The sequence below is a fragment of the Pinus tabuliformis genome, chromosome 4_2, assembly GCF_031772625.1.
Source record: "Pinus tabuliformis cultivar Carrire ecotype Pingquan chromosome 4_2, CPIR1, whole genome shotgun sequence".
NCBI classification, from domain to species: domain Eukaryota; kingdom Viridiplantae; phylum Streptophyta; class Pinopsida; order Pinales; family Pinaceae; genus Pinus; species Pinus tabuliformis.
Genome location: NC_142304.1, coordinates 845856527 through 845871799, shown reverse-complemented (window position 1 = coordinate 845871799; position 15273 = coordinate 845856527). Strand labels below are relative to the sequence as shown.

The 15273-nt window shown below is 41.6% G+C and overlaps 1 protein-coding gene across 1 annotated transcript; it reads left to right on the top strand.

The window, feature by feature from the left end:
- Positions 1-13935: 13935 nt before the first annotated feature.
- On the top strand, positions 13936-14907 carry LOC149172322 (uncharacterized). Its single transcript, XM_089426272.1, has one exon. It carries the CDS (start codon positions 13936-13938, stop codon positions 14905-14907), a length of 972 nt encoding a protein of 323 aa, XP_089282398.1.
- Positions 14908-15273: the final 366 nt, after the last annotated feature.

Below are 15273 nucleotides of genomic sequence, written 5' to 3'. Positions count from 1 at the left end.
CTCGAAGGCCTATTTATTGTTTGAGAAACAATGGAAACCCCTTAACATTCCAAAACCTAACCCTAGGAGATGAAACGCCAAACTGTGGGCCCTGTTTGGGGTAAATTGGTACATCAACTTCCCGGCGTCGTAACTTTGGCATATGATCTTCGTTTGACGCGTACAATAGCTCATTAGAAAGATCTATCCGAGCACTATCATTTTTGGAACGGGCAACATCGGTCCATGCTATAGACCCATGTTGCCCCCGGATTCCCCAAAAAACGTCGTTTAGGGCCTCAAAACGGCTCTGGAAGTTCAGGACCCGAAAAACTGCTAAAAATAGTAAGTTGTGCTACAATTAAGGAAACTGAAAATGCTGAGAAAGACAATGGTGGGGGTCCAGGTGGACTTGGCAGGTGGCCACCAATATCCACCTGGATCATTCCTCCCCCCTTAGGAAGCAATGGTCCCCATTGCGTTGAGCTCCTCCATGAGATGAGGAAACTTCTGCTGAACTTGTTCCCTGGTGAGCCACTTGCCCTGCTGAAGGAGTTGGCCTGCTTTGACAACTCGATACAGTTGGATATTCTGTTGGCGAGTGTTCTTGATCTGTGTGTCCATGATCCGATCAGTTGCAGCTTGTTCCATGCAATCTGGATTTAATTCTGTGGGTTTGAGCTGTTCTGCAATGTCGGATGTGTCTAGCAATGGTGGAAAGTATGGCCGAAGGCGGTCCACATTGAACACTGGGTGCAGGCCAAGGAATGGGGGAATGCTGAGCTCAAATGCATTGTCTCCCATAGCCTTAGTAATGGTGTAAGGACCATATCGGAGTGGTCTCAATTTCCGATAGGCTCCAGTAAGGCGTTCCTTTTGCAAATGCAACCAGACTTTGTCGCCCACCTGAAACTTGTGTGGCACCCGATGTTGATCATGTCGCTGCTTGTACTTGGCATTTGATTTCTCAAGAATGTCATGGACCTGCTGGCGAATATGTTGGATGCGCTCAATGAAGCTGGTGGCCTTATCTGTTTCGGACTGGACATGAGCTGAATTCATGTGAGTAGCTGCAAGTGGCATGGCCACATCAATGGGGCATAGTGGCTGGAATCCCAAACCCACCTGAAAAGGGCTATGGCCAGTGGAGCTGTGAAGAGCTCGGTTGTAGCTGTGCTGAACATAGGGGAGGCTCTCGTCCCATGTGCGTGGATGCTTTGAGTTATACATGCGCAGAATGTGCACAATCATCCTATTGACAACCTCTGTCTGGCCATCAGTTTGAGGATGGAAGGCTGTGGACTTCGTGAGTTTGGTGTCCAGCATTGACCAGAGACTGGACCAAAATGTGCTGAGAAACCGACTGTCCCGATCTGAGATGATAGACTGTGGGATCCCAAAGTGCACCCACACTCGTTCAAAGAAGAGTTTAGCAGTGGCTTCTGCTGTGATATTCTTCTTGCAGGCCATCATAATGGCCATCTTCGAGAACCTGTCGACGACCACAAAAACACAGTCATTTCCATGCTTAGTGGAAGGAAGGCCTGACATGTAATCCATGGAGATGGATTCCCAAGGTCGACTAGGGGTAGGCAACGGGGTATAGAGGCCGTGCTTCTTAATGGTCGGTTTGGCAATGGCACAGGCAGTACATGATCGGATGTACTTCCCAACATCCTGTCGAAGATTCGGCCAATAGAAATAATTTTGCAGTACTGCCACTGTTTTCTCGACCCCGAAATGCCCAGCAGCCCGACTGTAGTGTGCTTCCCAAATCATCTTGGCACGCTCGCTTGAAGGAACACAAAGGTGACCGAGGTGGCATAATAGGGCATCCTGGAGGTGAAAATCTGCAACATGCCGACCCTCCAAGAGTGTCTGGTATGTGTGGCCGAATTCTGGGTCGCTTTTGTAGAGAAGTGGCCAATCAGAAGTCTCGTGCCCACAAGAGTTGAGCACGGTGGTTAGCGCCATGATCGGTGGTCGACTGAGGCAATCTGCAACATTATTGGTGCTGCCCTTTTTATACTTGATATTCAAGTGAAACTGTTGCAGGTATGTAGACCACTTCTGATGGCGATCATTCTGCAATTTCCCTTGGGTCTGTATGAACTGCAGGGGTCGGTGGTCTGTGTGGATGACCGTTTCCTTCCCCAAAATGTAATGCTTCCATTGTCGGCAGGCCTGTACAATGGAATACATCTCTTTATCATAAGTGGGGTACTTCCGGACTGTGTCTGAAAGTGTTTCACTGTGATATGCCACTGGATGTCCATGTTGAGTAAGGACTGCCCCAATAGCATAGTCAGAGGCATCTGTCTCGACCTCAAATGGTTGTTGTAAATCTGGTAACGCGAGCACTGGTGCCGTGCAGAGGCGATCCTTCAACTCCCTGAATGCCTTCTGTTGAGATTCAGACCAAAAGAATTTTGCTTTCGCCCCTCCCTTGGTGACTTGACTCAAGGGCCAAGAAATATGAGAAAACCCCAACACAAACCTGCGGTAGAAGTTGGCAAGACCTAGAAAGCTGCGGAGCTCTGTTAGAGTGGTTGGAGAGGGCCAATCCCGAATGACTTGGACCTTGGCTGGATCGACATGCACCCCCTGTTCATCAATGATGTATCCCAGATACTGAACCTGGGTCATGCCAAAAGTGCATTTCTCCAAATTGGCACATAGCTTGTGTTGCCGCAGTGTTTGGAGAACCTGTCGGATGTGGTGGAGGTGCTCTTCCCAACTCTGGCTGAAGATCAGAATGTCATCCAAGTATACTACTACAAAGGAGTTGGTGAATGGCCGCAAGATGTCATCCATTAGCCTCATAAAGGTTGCAGGAGCATTCGTCAATCCGAAAGGCATGACCAACCATTCGAAGAGGCCCTCCTTGGATTTGAAGGCAGTCTTCCACACATCGGAGGGTTTGATTGGTACCTGGTGATATCCTGACTTCAGATCGATCTTGCTGAAATATTTCGCCCCCTTTAGTTGGTCTAGGAGGTCATCAATCCGCGGGATCGGGTACCTATTACGGACAGTGATCTTGTTCAGCGCCCGATAGTCAATACAGAGTCTCCACGTCCCATCCTTCTTCTGTACCAACACAATCGGGCTCCCACAGGGCGATGAACTCGGACGGATGTGACCTTTCTGCAGGAGCTCCTGAATCTGCCTCTTGATTTCATTGTTCTCCAGAACGGAGCGCCGATAAATTGGTCCATTGGGTAGCGGCGCACCTGGGGTCAGATCGATGGAGTGCTTGACTTGACAGTGCAGAGGAACCCCTGCCGGGGAGGTGAAGATGTCCTCGTACTCCTCCACAATCTTGTCCATCTGTAGTTGTCGTGCAGAGGGACCCCGTTTGGAGGCCGCGGCCACTGTCTTCTTCTTTCCTTGAGGGCGTATCATCAGGAAAACAAATTTCCTGGTTTTGGAAATGATCTTACTGCATTGTTTTGCAGTAATCAAAGAGATGGCGGCAGGTGGTGCTACCTCTGGTATCCTGAACAACTTATTTCCCAATGTAATAATAACAGCACGGGGCCTTGATTCATACACAGCATGTCGCTTCCACAAGTATGGTTGTCCTAGTAATACATCACAAACTTCAAGGGGAGCAATGTCACACAATACCTCATCCGTGAAGGGCTTGATGTTGTATGGAAGGCGACACTGCTGGCTCACGCGAAGATCTCGTCCTTGGTGAAGCCACCCAATGGTGTATGGTTGTGGATGTGTTGTGGTCGGTAAGCCCAACCGCTTCACGACCTCTGCCGAAATGAGGTTCTTTTGACTCCCGCTATCAACAATGAACTGTATCGGGGAGCCCTTTACCCACATCTGGGAGTGGAAGAGACGCTCCTCCTCCTCTGGATCTTCGGGTTCATTTTTCTGGATCTTTGCGGTAGCAACAGTGGCGCTGGGATCCGCATCAATGATCTGCTTCCCTTTTTCATACCCCTTATCGGGTTCTGACTCAGAGTCGGAACATGCATCTGATTCTGAAACCTTTAGCTCAGCCACCAGTGACTGCTTGGCCCGACACTCACTTGTGTTGTGAGTGGAGCTCTTATGGAACTCGCACCATTTTCCAGTGTCCTTTCTCGGCTTCGCGGCGCTGTTCTTTGCTTGCAGCTTCGGCTGGTTGTCTTGGGCTGTCCCGCCTTGGCTTTGTCCTTTGTTCTGTGGTTTAGGGGCACCTTTCCCCTGCTTTGGATTCGCAGATCCAAAGTCTCGCTTCTTTTGTTTAAACTTCTGCTCGACCTTGACGGCATATCGGTATGCTGCGCCGAGCGAGGGGATGTTTAGGAATTGTATTTCTTCCTGGATGTACTTGTGCAGGCAGCCACGGTATTTGAGTATCAAATGTTGCTCCAAATCCTTGATACCCAACTTTGTGCGAAGGGTATGGAAAAGATTGGTGAACTCCGGCACGTCTTGGTCCCTTCCCTGCCGCAGCGTGGTCCACTTTATGTATTCATCCTCATAGCTTCCGACAGGGTAGTACTGCTCCTTGATGGCATCCCGGAACGAATCCCAGGTGGGTGCGGCTGAAAATAGTGAGCCAGTACTTTCATCCTTCTGCTCGCAGTAGGTTTCCCACCAGTCCTTGACGTGGGGGGCTGCTTTGAGAAGAGAAAAAACAATCTTTTCCCGACTCGAAAATTCATGAACAGAAAAATAACCCTCTAGCAGATTTAACCATTTATCTACGGCATCTGCGTCTATCTGACCCTCGAATATGGGGATTTCAAAATTAACTTGTACCTTAAAAGGTGTGGCGTTTCCAGAGTAGCTGCTGGAAGTCGATGCGCCGCTTCTGGGTAGCCGCTGAAGGATCTGGGCAAAGCTGTCCATCATCGCGTTCCGTTGTCGCTCGAGGGCTTCTTCGAGCAAGATTTTGATGGGATCTCCTGCCCCCTCGTCTTTCTTCTCGTCCGCCATGGGAGGCCGTCGGGATTTGCGAGGCTGGTCTTGCAAAGGTTCAACCAGTTCAAGCCCTAACTCCTTATATCCCGACCTTGTTGGGGACATGCAAAGAAAAACAGAGAAAAAGCAAACCGCTCTGATACCACTGATCCGGATTTAAACAGGAACGCAACAAATTACAGAGATAACCATATACACAAAGATGCAGCGGAAATAATACTTCATTTCATTAATGGAAAATACTGAAATATGCTTACAACCAGAAATGGAAATAAACCAGCTAGGGCGATGGTAGCTTATCTCTGAGAAGAGATGTGATGGCTACATGCCTCTGAACTGTGTTACAATGAGGCTCGAAGGCCTATTTATTGTTTGAGAAACAATGGAAACCCCTTAACATTCCAAAACCTAACCCTAGGAGATGAAACACCAAACTGTGGGCCCCGTTTGGGGTAAATTGGTACATCAACTTCCCGGGGTCGTAACTTTGGCATATGATCTTCGTTTGACGCGTACAATAGCTCATTAGAAAGATCTATCCGAGCACTATCATTGTTGGAACGGGCAACATATGGGTCCAATGTTGCCCCCGGATTCCCCAAAAAACGTCGTTTAGGGCCTCAAAACGGCTCCAGAAGTTCAGGGCCCGAAAAACTGCTAAAAATAGTAAGTTGTGCTACAATTAAGGAAATTGAAAATGCTGAGAAAGACAATGGTGGGGGTCCAGGTGGACTTGGCAGGTGGCCACCAATATCCACTTGGATCAAGACTGGTCAAGGTTGTCCACATCTCATGTGCATAAGTCTTTCCTCTCACATGAGGAATGATATGATCTTTGATTCCTTCCATAATCAATATTTTTGCCTTAAAATTCTTTTTGTTAAACTCTGCCAACTGCACAGGGTCAGCAGGTACTACTACTGGGTTTTGTGTGGTATTTACCATAACGCCCCAGACTTCTGCTTCCTCAAAGATGCTTTGGATTCTCTCCTTCCATGCACTGTAGTTGCTCTGCCCATCCAACCTGTCTTCAAATCTCAAACCCAAAGACATGTTTCACTGTCCTTCCAAACTAAAATTTTCAACTCTGTGGTAAAGGTTTATGTTTTCTGTGTAAAAATTAGCGTGCTGTAATTTTCACTTTGTTGTCCCAAACTGCACTTTTCGACCAACCAAGATTCGATACTATGAATAAATTTCAACTCCCACTCTGGTTATCAGTTTTTCTTATCACTCCATGCATTTAGTTTTAAATCCAAGTATGATAAAAATTCTAAAATCTGGAAATGACAATATTTTTCTGAAAACACAAATTTAGAGATTTCACAACTGCTAAAATTGCAGAAATAAAACACAACAAAATTATGACAGCCACAGACAGAAAATAACACAGTGATTTTTGGTCAATGTGACCCTGGAAAAACCCCCTACAACTCTTAGGGAAAACTAGTTTTAGAGCTCTTCTTTATTTCTAAAAATGCTTTTACAAAGAAATTGAAATACACAGTAAAAATTCCAGCAACCACAAATTACAACTTATCTCGATTTCCGTGCTTGAACTCCACCTTGAAAATCGTGCCAATCAGCAAACAACCAAAACATAAATTTTTCCAGCAATAAAACAACATTAAATGGTGTACGACTGCCTTGAAAAACTGGCCCAAAACTTGATGGACGGACTGTACGGAACGTACGGATTTCAGCAGTATCACTGCCTTGAAATTTGTGTCCAAATCTTCCTCAAAATTTGTGCCCTTACTACTATCCCTCTTCCTCGATTTATGTGCCTTTCTCCTGTTGTACGGTTTTGCCTTGGGATGTGTGCCAATAAATGCTACTGCCCAGATTTGCTGAAATGTCTTCTTGCTGCTCTCCTTCACTTTCTCACTGTTCAGAAATTTTCTCCTTGCTCTCTTCTCTTTCTCTCAAATGCTCATGAAAGAAAATGAATTGATATTTTCCTCTTCTCTTCTCCTTTTATTCTCTAAATGACCTTTTGGGTTACCCTAAGATCTAATGGCTAATAATAATTTAGATCTAGGGATGAGAATAAATGTGCATTTAATTCTCACTTTCTATTTTTTAACTCACCCACTTAAATAAAGACCCACTTAGCCTTTTACATCCATAGTCACTTTTTCACTTTCTAATTCTTCATTGACTTTAATAAAGTCACATTTAAATTAAAATGTAACTTTCCCACTTATAAAGTCACTTTTAAATTAGAATGTAGCTTTACCACTTATAAAGTCACTTTTAAATTAAATTGACTATACCACTTATAAAGTCACTTTAAGAGAAAAGTACAAATAAATTTTGACACTTTTCCCTGTTCCTTTTGACTGATATGATGTTTATCATATGTATATTATCTATCTTTTTATGTATATATTTATGGTCTTTTCATGTATGAACTTTGATGTGACTCTCGATAGATGGCTCGGTCCATCTTTGATATTCGCATAATCATTATGCAGTTGATACAAAATGTAATTTTCTTTTTGATAATGGAAATTACAATTTTTTTATTTATTTTTCTAGAAGAAATTTATATATATATATATATATATATATATAGTTGGTTTCAAGACTATAATTTTTTACATCTTCAATTGGATATTCAATCATTGTTCTCAGAGATGTCTGAAAATATTTTTTTCCCGCTACACTTCCTACAAACTGTGAACTTAAATTGATATCTTCTTAAACACTTCCAGAAAAATCCTAAAACTAATACATATTTGCAATGCACAATTTAAAACCATAAGTAGATTAGCCTACATTGATCTCGCCAAATTCAATATTGGCTTCAACATTTTCCTTGTCAACTTGCCTTGACTGTCCTGGAGTTGGGACCTAGGTCGCGTCTACCACCACAACATCATTTTTCCGTTGTTCTAAGGTTACGAATTGTTTTGACTCCATCACCTTTCTTCTTTTCTCCCCCACATTGGTCTTTTGTGCACCTTTTCCACTCAAGGATTCTAATATTGCAAGACAAAGGTTAAGTAATTCAATATGCGTCTGAAGTCTATTAATTTTGGTTTGACACGAGCCATTCTTTTGGTTTAGGAGAAATAATTGGGCCTTTACTTCTACATCCCCCATTTCCCCCTTTCTGTTTAACAATGAAAAAATGTGCTCCATTTTTTTCGTGAGATAATCCAGGTGATGATTAAATTCCTCCTTCAAAACAGTTGGCATCTCCATGACTTGAATCACATACCAAACCTTTATATTCGCTATGGGCTTCTATTTCTAGACTCAAATTGCGGTTGGGAAAGTGGTGATCAGTCATGCCTTATAACCAGACATACCTACCTCCATTGAGCCATAGATCCACTTGCTGACTCCAATGCACCCTCCTACAATGCACCTTTGATTGACCAAACATTCATTTTCAGGGTTGGAACCATTCCAATTCTCGCCACCTCCATTAAAACATTGTGCCTTAAGCATGATTGAAATTCCTCGTTTGTGAGAACAACATACCACAACTCCTTCTTGTATTTATTATAGATATGGTTGATTCACCATCTATCCTAGACCACTCTTGCAGCCAAATGTTCAAGCTAGGTTGTTTTATGGCAAATTCTCTTCTGTAGATAAAAGTGAACCCCCTATATCTAGTGGCTGATCTAAAAACAACATAAACCAAAAAGGACAATGTTTTCCTTATAAAATTAATAAATGGAGAAAAGGCCCACCCAGAATCCAACGCTAGTCTTCCTCTTCTCTTGCCTTGTAGACTTTAGGTCCAGCTCCAATTACTATAAATGGAACCTACAAGAAAATCACAACAAACAAGAGAACTACAAAACATCCGTAACATAAACTAATATCTCTATTCAATGAGTTAAGTGGGCATTGAAATACATATGCGTCAAATAGACACAAAGCATAGGAAAACAAAGCTTCTTGTATTAATGAAATGTAGGAGAAGATTACAACCTATTTTACAGTTCTTAACAATGTAGAATCTCACACCAAACTTGTCCTTCCTTAGCCATGAGGAAATCCTTCAATCACAACTCAAGGACGGTAATGGATCCTTAAGTAAAAAGTAGTAACATCAAGGCATATCTAAGAGTCTCCAAAAACCAACCCAGATTCTATGGGAGACACTGAATTTACGGGTAAAAGTGGTAGTTTAGGATTAGCAATCTAGGCTTGAGATCCACATATGAAGGAGGATAAGCTCTAAGGACAAGAGATAAGACCTCTAGAGTAGGAATTCAAGATCTTAATTAATAGTAAATGGTTAAAACCGCCTTAGAAGATTTTGGAAGAAGTTTCATAAATATTTTTTATTTTCCAAAAATTTTAGAACCATCACACTTGCAAAGTAGAGCAACATGCACTGGTATGTGTAGGTTCTTAGTTATGCAACATGCGACCATCGCAGGTGGACTGAAAGGCAGGGTGCATTGGGGCCAAAAATGAGTTTTTAAGCTGATAAACCCATAATTCTTGGAATTTTTAGAGAATCAATGCTCGAGGTTTTGCAAAGGGATAATGACAAGGTGTCAAATATGTTGATTGATCTCGTTTTCCAGGCCATTTGAATGAATGCGATAAAATGACCTATAACATAGATATTTTCTTAGGCCCAAATCCTAGTGGTAGTGTGGAGTCACCGAATTGTTATAGAATAATTCTTATGGTTCATGAGGCATGAGTATGGGTTGACGTGAGGACGTTGTATCACATGCGTCTTAACTCCTCCACTATTGGCTCTTAATTCAATTAATACAACGATTCTCCGAAATGTGATTGTGATTTTCATGGTAAAGGGGTATAGACACCATTGCATTAATCCTTAACAATTATCCCTTGTTCTAAAGTAACTCCCTTATTTGCTAAGGTGACAACTTTTTAGTAGATGCCTCTTGATATGATAAAACTCGACTATCTCAAATTTTTCTAATTGTATTTTTACTCTTTGCAGAATAAGGGGTTTCACTGGGTTGGGGTTCTCTTTTAGCTTAAATACCTCTTGAATGACTATCATAGAAACTCCATATACCATTAGCTGCTTATTTTTCCTTGAAATAACTAACTTTAGCCTTTGGCACAATGCTAAAAACTCAGCGTGATTATTCGTTGCGCTCCCTAAACCCATGCATATTGTAACTCCATTTTTTCATAAGACAAACGATAACCACACCCGCTCCTTCCTCCCCTATTTAATTAATTAACCAATCTTTCTAATAATATAAAATTGTCCTGGGAATATTATTGAACTATAAAATTATTTAGTTAATCATTAACGAAATTTTGAACTATAAAATTATTTAGTTAATCATTAATGAAATTTTAAACTATTATTTAAAGTTAACAAACTTGTTCGAACAAACTTTTTTCAAAGATTTTACTCCTCTGTAATAATACGTTATGATTCCTATAATAATAAAATGGTTATATTTCCCTATTTTTTTCAAACTTTTTCCAAAGATTTTACTCCCCTATAATAATACGTTATGATTCATATAACAATAAAATGGTTTATATTTCCCTATTTTTTTAATGCTTAACATTATTTAAGTGATTATAAAAATGATGTATTGAATTACAAAGTCATGGCATTAATAATGTCCTTTAAATCAACTCAAACAGATAACATTTTATTTGTAAACACGACATTTTACTTATAATATTTTCAACAAAAATCACTTCAAATTTCAAAATTTTAAAATTTCTATGTTTTTAAAAATCAAAATCGGAAGAGATCACTTTTAAATTCAAAATTAATATAATAATAGGAATCACATCTTAGCAAACTATAAAACTATTTAATCAATTATTAGCAAAAATTTCTAATAATATAATTTTTTTGTTTGCTAAGGTGTGTGAGTCTTGAGATGACTACACGCTTAACCTTTGGCTTGAGAAACTGCGACCCAAGGGCATTTAAGTCATTAAAATTTTATGGGGATCGCACCCAACCACACTAGCCCTCAACATGGATGGATTTTTGCCCACAAAGTTTCAAACCGATGACCTACAAAGGATTGATAAATTACCTTCTTTTCAGAGCAATAATGCAATTGGTGTTAATGCTCATCTGAAAGCTTTTGGTTCTTGGGTAGGTAAGTATGCAAGGGCTACTGATTATGATCATGAAGATGTAAAAATGAACCTTTTTGTTCTTACCTTGGAGGGAGATGCTCTGAACTGGTTTACGGAAAAGTATGATAATTCATTTGATTCTTTGCAATCAATTATTAATGCCTTTAAAGAAAAGTATGGAGATAAGAGAGAAGAGAGACATCTCGTAAAAGCTATCAATGTCATAAAGAAGAGAGAAAATGAGATCGTAGAAGAATTTAATACGAGATTTAATGATATTATTAAAGAATTACCTCAAGTTTATAAACCTCCTAATAAATCTCTTTTGGATTTTTACGTCGATGTTTTTAATCCTGATACATCTTATGAATTGAGACGAGTTAAGAATCGTGATTATAAAGTTGCTCAGACTTTAGTTGTAAAGTTTGAAAAAAATAAGAAGGCATCTAGGAAGTCTGATATCCTAGGTTTTGATAGGGTTTCAACAAAACTGAAAGAACCTAAAGGAAAAGAGGTTAAAGAATCTGATGACGAACCTATCCAAAAATTATTGCAAAAAAATTGAAATCATGGAGCTTAACCAAGCGAAATTAATCTCTAACAATGCTAAGGAAATAAGTACTTTGCAGTTTAGGTTGGTTCAAATGGAAAAGGCCTAATCACAAAATTTTCGGCCTAGGAATCATAATAATAATCGAAGTAATAATAATGGTTTGGAGATTTCTATGGTGTGGTTTTCAAGATTGTGAGTTTGGATATTTCACAGTCTGCATTTTTATGTCTACGTTTCGAGTCTAGAACAAGGCTCATCCTCAGGACTGAATCTACAAAGAAGAGAAATTGGACTATATATATGATCTGATGTGTTGCCAAGGTGGGGCGCTGACCAACTCAAGGTGAATAATCATTTTTATTTAAACATAATTTTTATTCTAATTCATTTTTTATGACCCTTAATTAATAAATTGTATTACTTTTTTTTAACCTTTATGATTTTCCATTATATTTAAAGAATGATTAATGCTTTTAATTTATTGTTGTTATATTTCTTTATGTAAGTTATATTATTGTTTACAATTAATATAAATCTTGATATTAACATTACTAACCGTATGCTTTTTAAGAGAATATTATTGTAATAAATTTATCCTACTTTTGTAAGTAAAAAAAAAAAAAGGGACCTAGGCTCTGCAACAAAGGCTCTGAAGCGCCTCTGCAACGGTGCAACCCTGTTCTCCCTTCTCTGAATCCTCACCTTCGCTCTGCACTTCATTCCGTGACTGCAACAGACGGTAACTAGCGGCACCACAATGGCATTCTCCCAGGGGGGGCTTCAAGGCCCTCCCCCACCTCTGAAAGCGTCCCACAAATGATGAATATGACCTAGCCTCTAAACACTGCGCAACATGACAGAGAAGAAAGGGACCCCCCGATGCAGGAAATGACAGGCGATTTTACTGTGCAGCCTGACAGCAATAATGAAGAACAAGAAGGAAAGTCCAAGCAACAAGAAACGCCAAAATGTACCTCATCGACTTGCAGACCTGTAGCAGCTGAAAGACCCAAAATAGTATTTCCCAGCCACCGAATCAATGGTCGGATCCAATACATGCAGGACCATGCGCTCATTGGAAAATTTATTGGACTCTGGCCAACGGAAAAAGCCTTGCATGGATGGATCTCTGCCAAATGGAAACCTAAGGGACAGATCACCTTGCAGCTAGGTCCGAAAGGCTTCTTCACGGTGATTTTCATATGCATCGAAGATCGGAATAGGGTTATGGATGGAGGCCCCTATTTTTTCAACTCTGTTGGATTGTACTTAAGAGCTTGGAGAGAGAGATTCAACCCTGACAAGGAGGATTTGAGCTGGGCACCAGTTTGGATCAGGTTATACTCACTCCCTGTGGAATATTGGGATGAAGAATCACTCAAAGAGATTGGAAATGGGCTGGGAGAGTTTGTCAAAATTGTTGAAGAAACTAAGCTGTGTAGATACACTTCATACACCCGCATTTGTGCCTTCATGCGCCTGGACAAAGCCCTTCCTGAATCGGTAAGTCTCTCTCACGATGACTATGAATGGATCCAACCCTTAGATTTTGAACATGTCCCCTTTCGTTGTCGTAAATGCCATGCCCTGGGACACTTGTTCAGGGACTGCCCTCTAAATGTGCACCCCTCCTCTGAACATCAAGGCAAGGCGGACAATGAGGGTTTCACCAAGGTTGTCAGTCGCAAGAGATCGCACAAAAAACCCTCCTCGGGGAAAAAACCCCTTCAGGATGCTAACTCCATCCCCTCCACGAGCAACAGTTTCGAGGTTCTGGCCAAAACTCCAGAAGACCCTTCTTAGATCTCTTTGTCTACCCCTCAACCGATTATCTCATCTCCCCTGAACCCTCCTTTGACCTCCACTTCTAAACCTCTGTCTCCATCTAAATCAAGCGGAACTCCCATAGCAGGCCTAAAAAACCTGGGAGGGACATCCAAGGCCATGGAGACGGATGATCCACAAAACCAATCCTGGCAACTAGCGCTCATCTCAGAGGAAAGCAATCAAGTGCAGCATATGGATGAAGAACCGGAAAGCATAGATCTAAGAGGGCTAGACATTTTTGAACTGGAGCAAGCTTGTAGAAAGAAGGAGTACGATAAAATCCAAGAGCATCAGCTCAGTACTCTAGAAATTATAATATCCAGAGCATATCAGCAACAACAATTGGGAATACAACCGGGAAGTCAATGGGATGGAAACCTCCTTCCAAAAGACTCCAAAAAGAGGGGAAGAAAGACAGATCTCCAGAGAACTATAGCCGTAGGGAAAATCCTGGTCGACTCAGGCAGATATGCTAAATTGACGAAGTACTATAGGCCCACTCCACACAGTGAATCATGAAGCTCACTTCATGGAATGTAAGAGGGCTCAATAGCCCTGGGAAACTCAGAATGATTAAAAATATGATAAAGCAGGAACAGCCCCAGATATTCTTCCTACAGGAAACAAAGTGTAACAGTAACACCCTGGGAAGCATCCTTTCAAAAGCTTGGCCAGGATGTCACTCGGTGGCAGTGGATGCATCAGGTGCATCTGGAGGCTTGGCAATTGCCTGGAACACGCAAGCAATATTGCTTTCAAATTTCCACGCATCCCACAACATCATCCAGGAAACGTTTCATATAATTGGCACCAATATACATGGTCATCTGACCAACGTTTACTTTCCGCAGGACTCTTCCAATAAAATTGCTTTGTTAGACACCATAGCAACTCTCAACTCCAATATAGAACACTCTCTTTGGCTCATAGGCGGAGATTTTAATATGATCACCAAGTTAGAGGAAAAGAAAGGAGGTCGGGCCAAGATGGATCAGGAAACGAACCACTTCAAAGACTTTATCCACAACAACATGCTCATAGACATGCAAACCTCCAATGGCATGCACACTTGGAGCAATCGTAGGGCTGGGAGGTATCAAATTGCTTCGAAACTTGATAGATTCCTCATCGCGGACAGCGCAATACATCTCGGAGGCGACCTCTCAGCATCCATCCTCCCATACTCCGGATCTAATCATTGGCCTATAGCACTCCAATGGCAGCGACCAGGCAACGCTACTAGACGTCCTTTCAGATTTGAAGCATGTTGGCTATCTCATCCCGCTTTCAACGACTTCATCAGACTCACTTGGAACAACTTTTCTGCGCCAGAAGGATCAAAAATGTTCCAGTTCCAACAGAAACTCAAATATCTGAAAGCCCAAATCAAAAGATGGAATAAGGAGACTTTTGGCAATATCTTTCAGGCCCAACAAAACCTCAATAAGGAAATGAGGGATCTCCAGCAACAGATAATAACAGAGGGATACACAGATGGAACTCTGGAACGGGAAAGGCACATACATAATCAGTTGGAGGAGAGAAGAAAGTAGGAAGAAATTCTCTGGAAGCAAAAATCCAGGATCAGATGGCTGAAAGAGGGCGAGAGAAACACTAAATTCTTCCACAGAACCACTATTCAAAGAAGAATGCACAATACTATCTCCTTTATACAAAAGCAAGGGGGGGAAGAGTGGAGAACCATGCAGAGATCGAACAAGAATTTATCAATCACTTTCAGGAAGTCCTCCAAGAACCCCTGATTGACAGACGACACGCCATAGAAAAGATCACTCAACACGTGCCAAAAGTCATCACAGAAGAACACAACCAACTCCTTCTCTGACCTGTAGTGCCCGAGGAGGTGGACACAACCATGAAGCAACTCAAGGAAGGCAAAGCACCGGGGCCGGACAGCT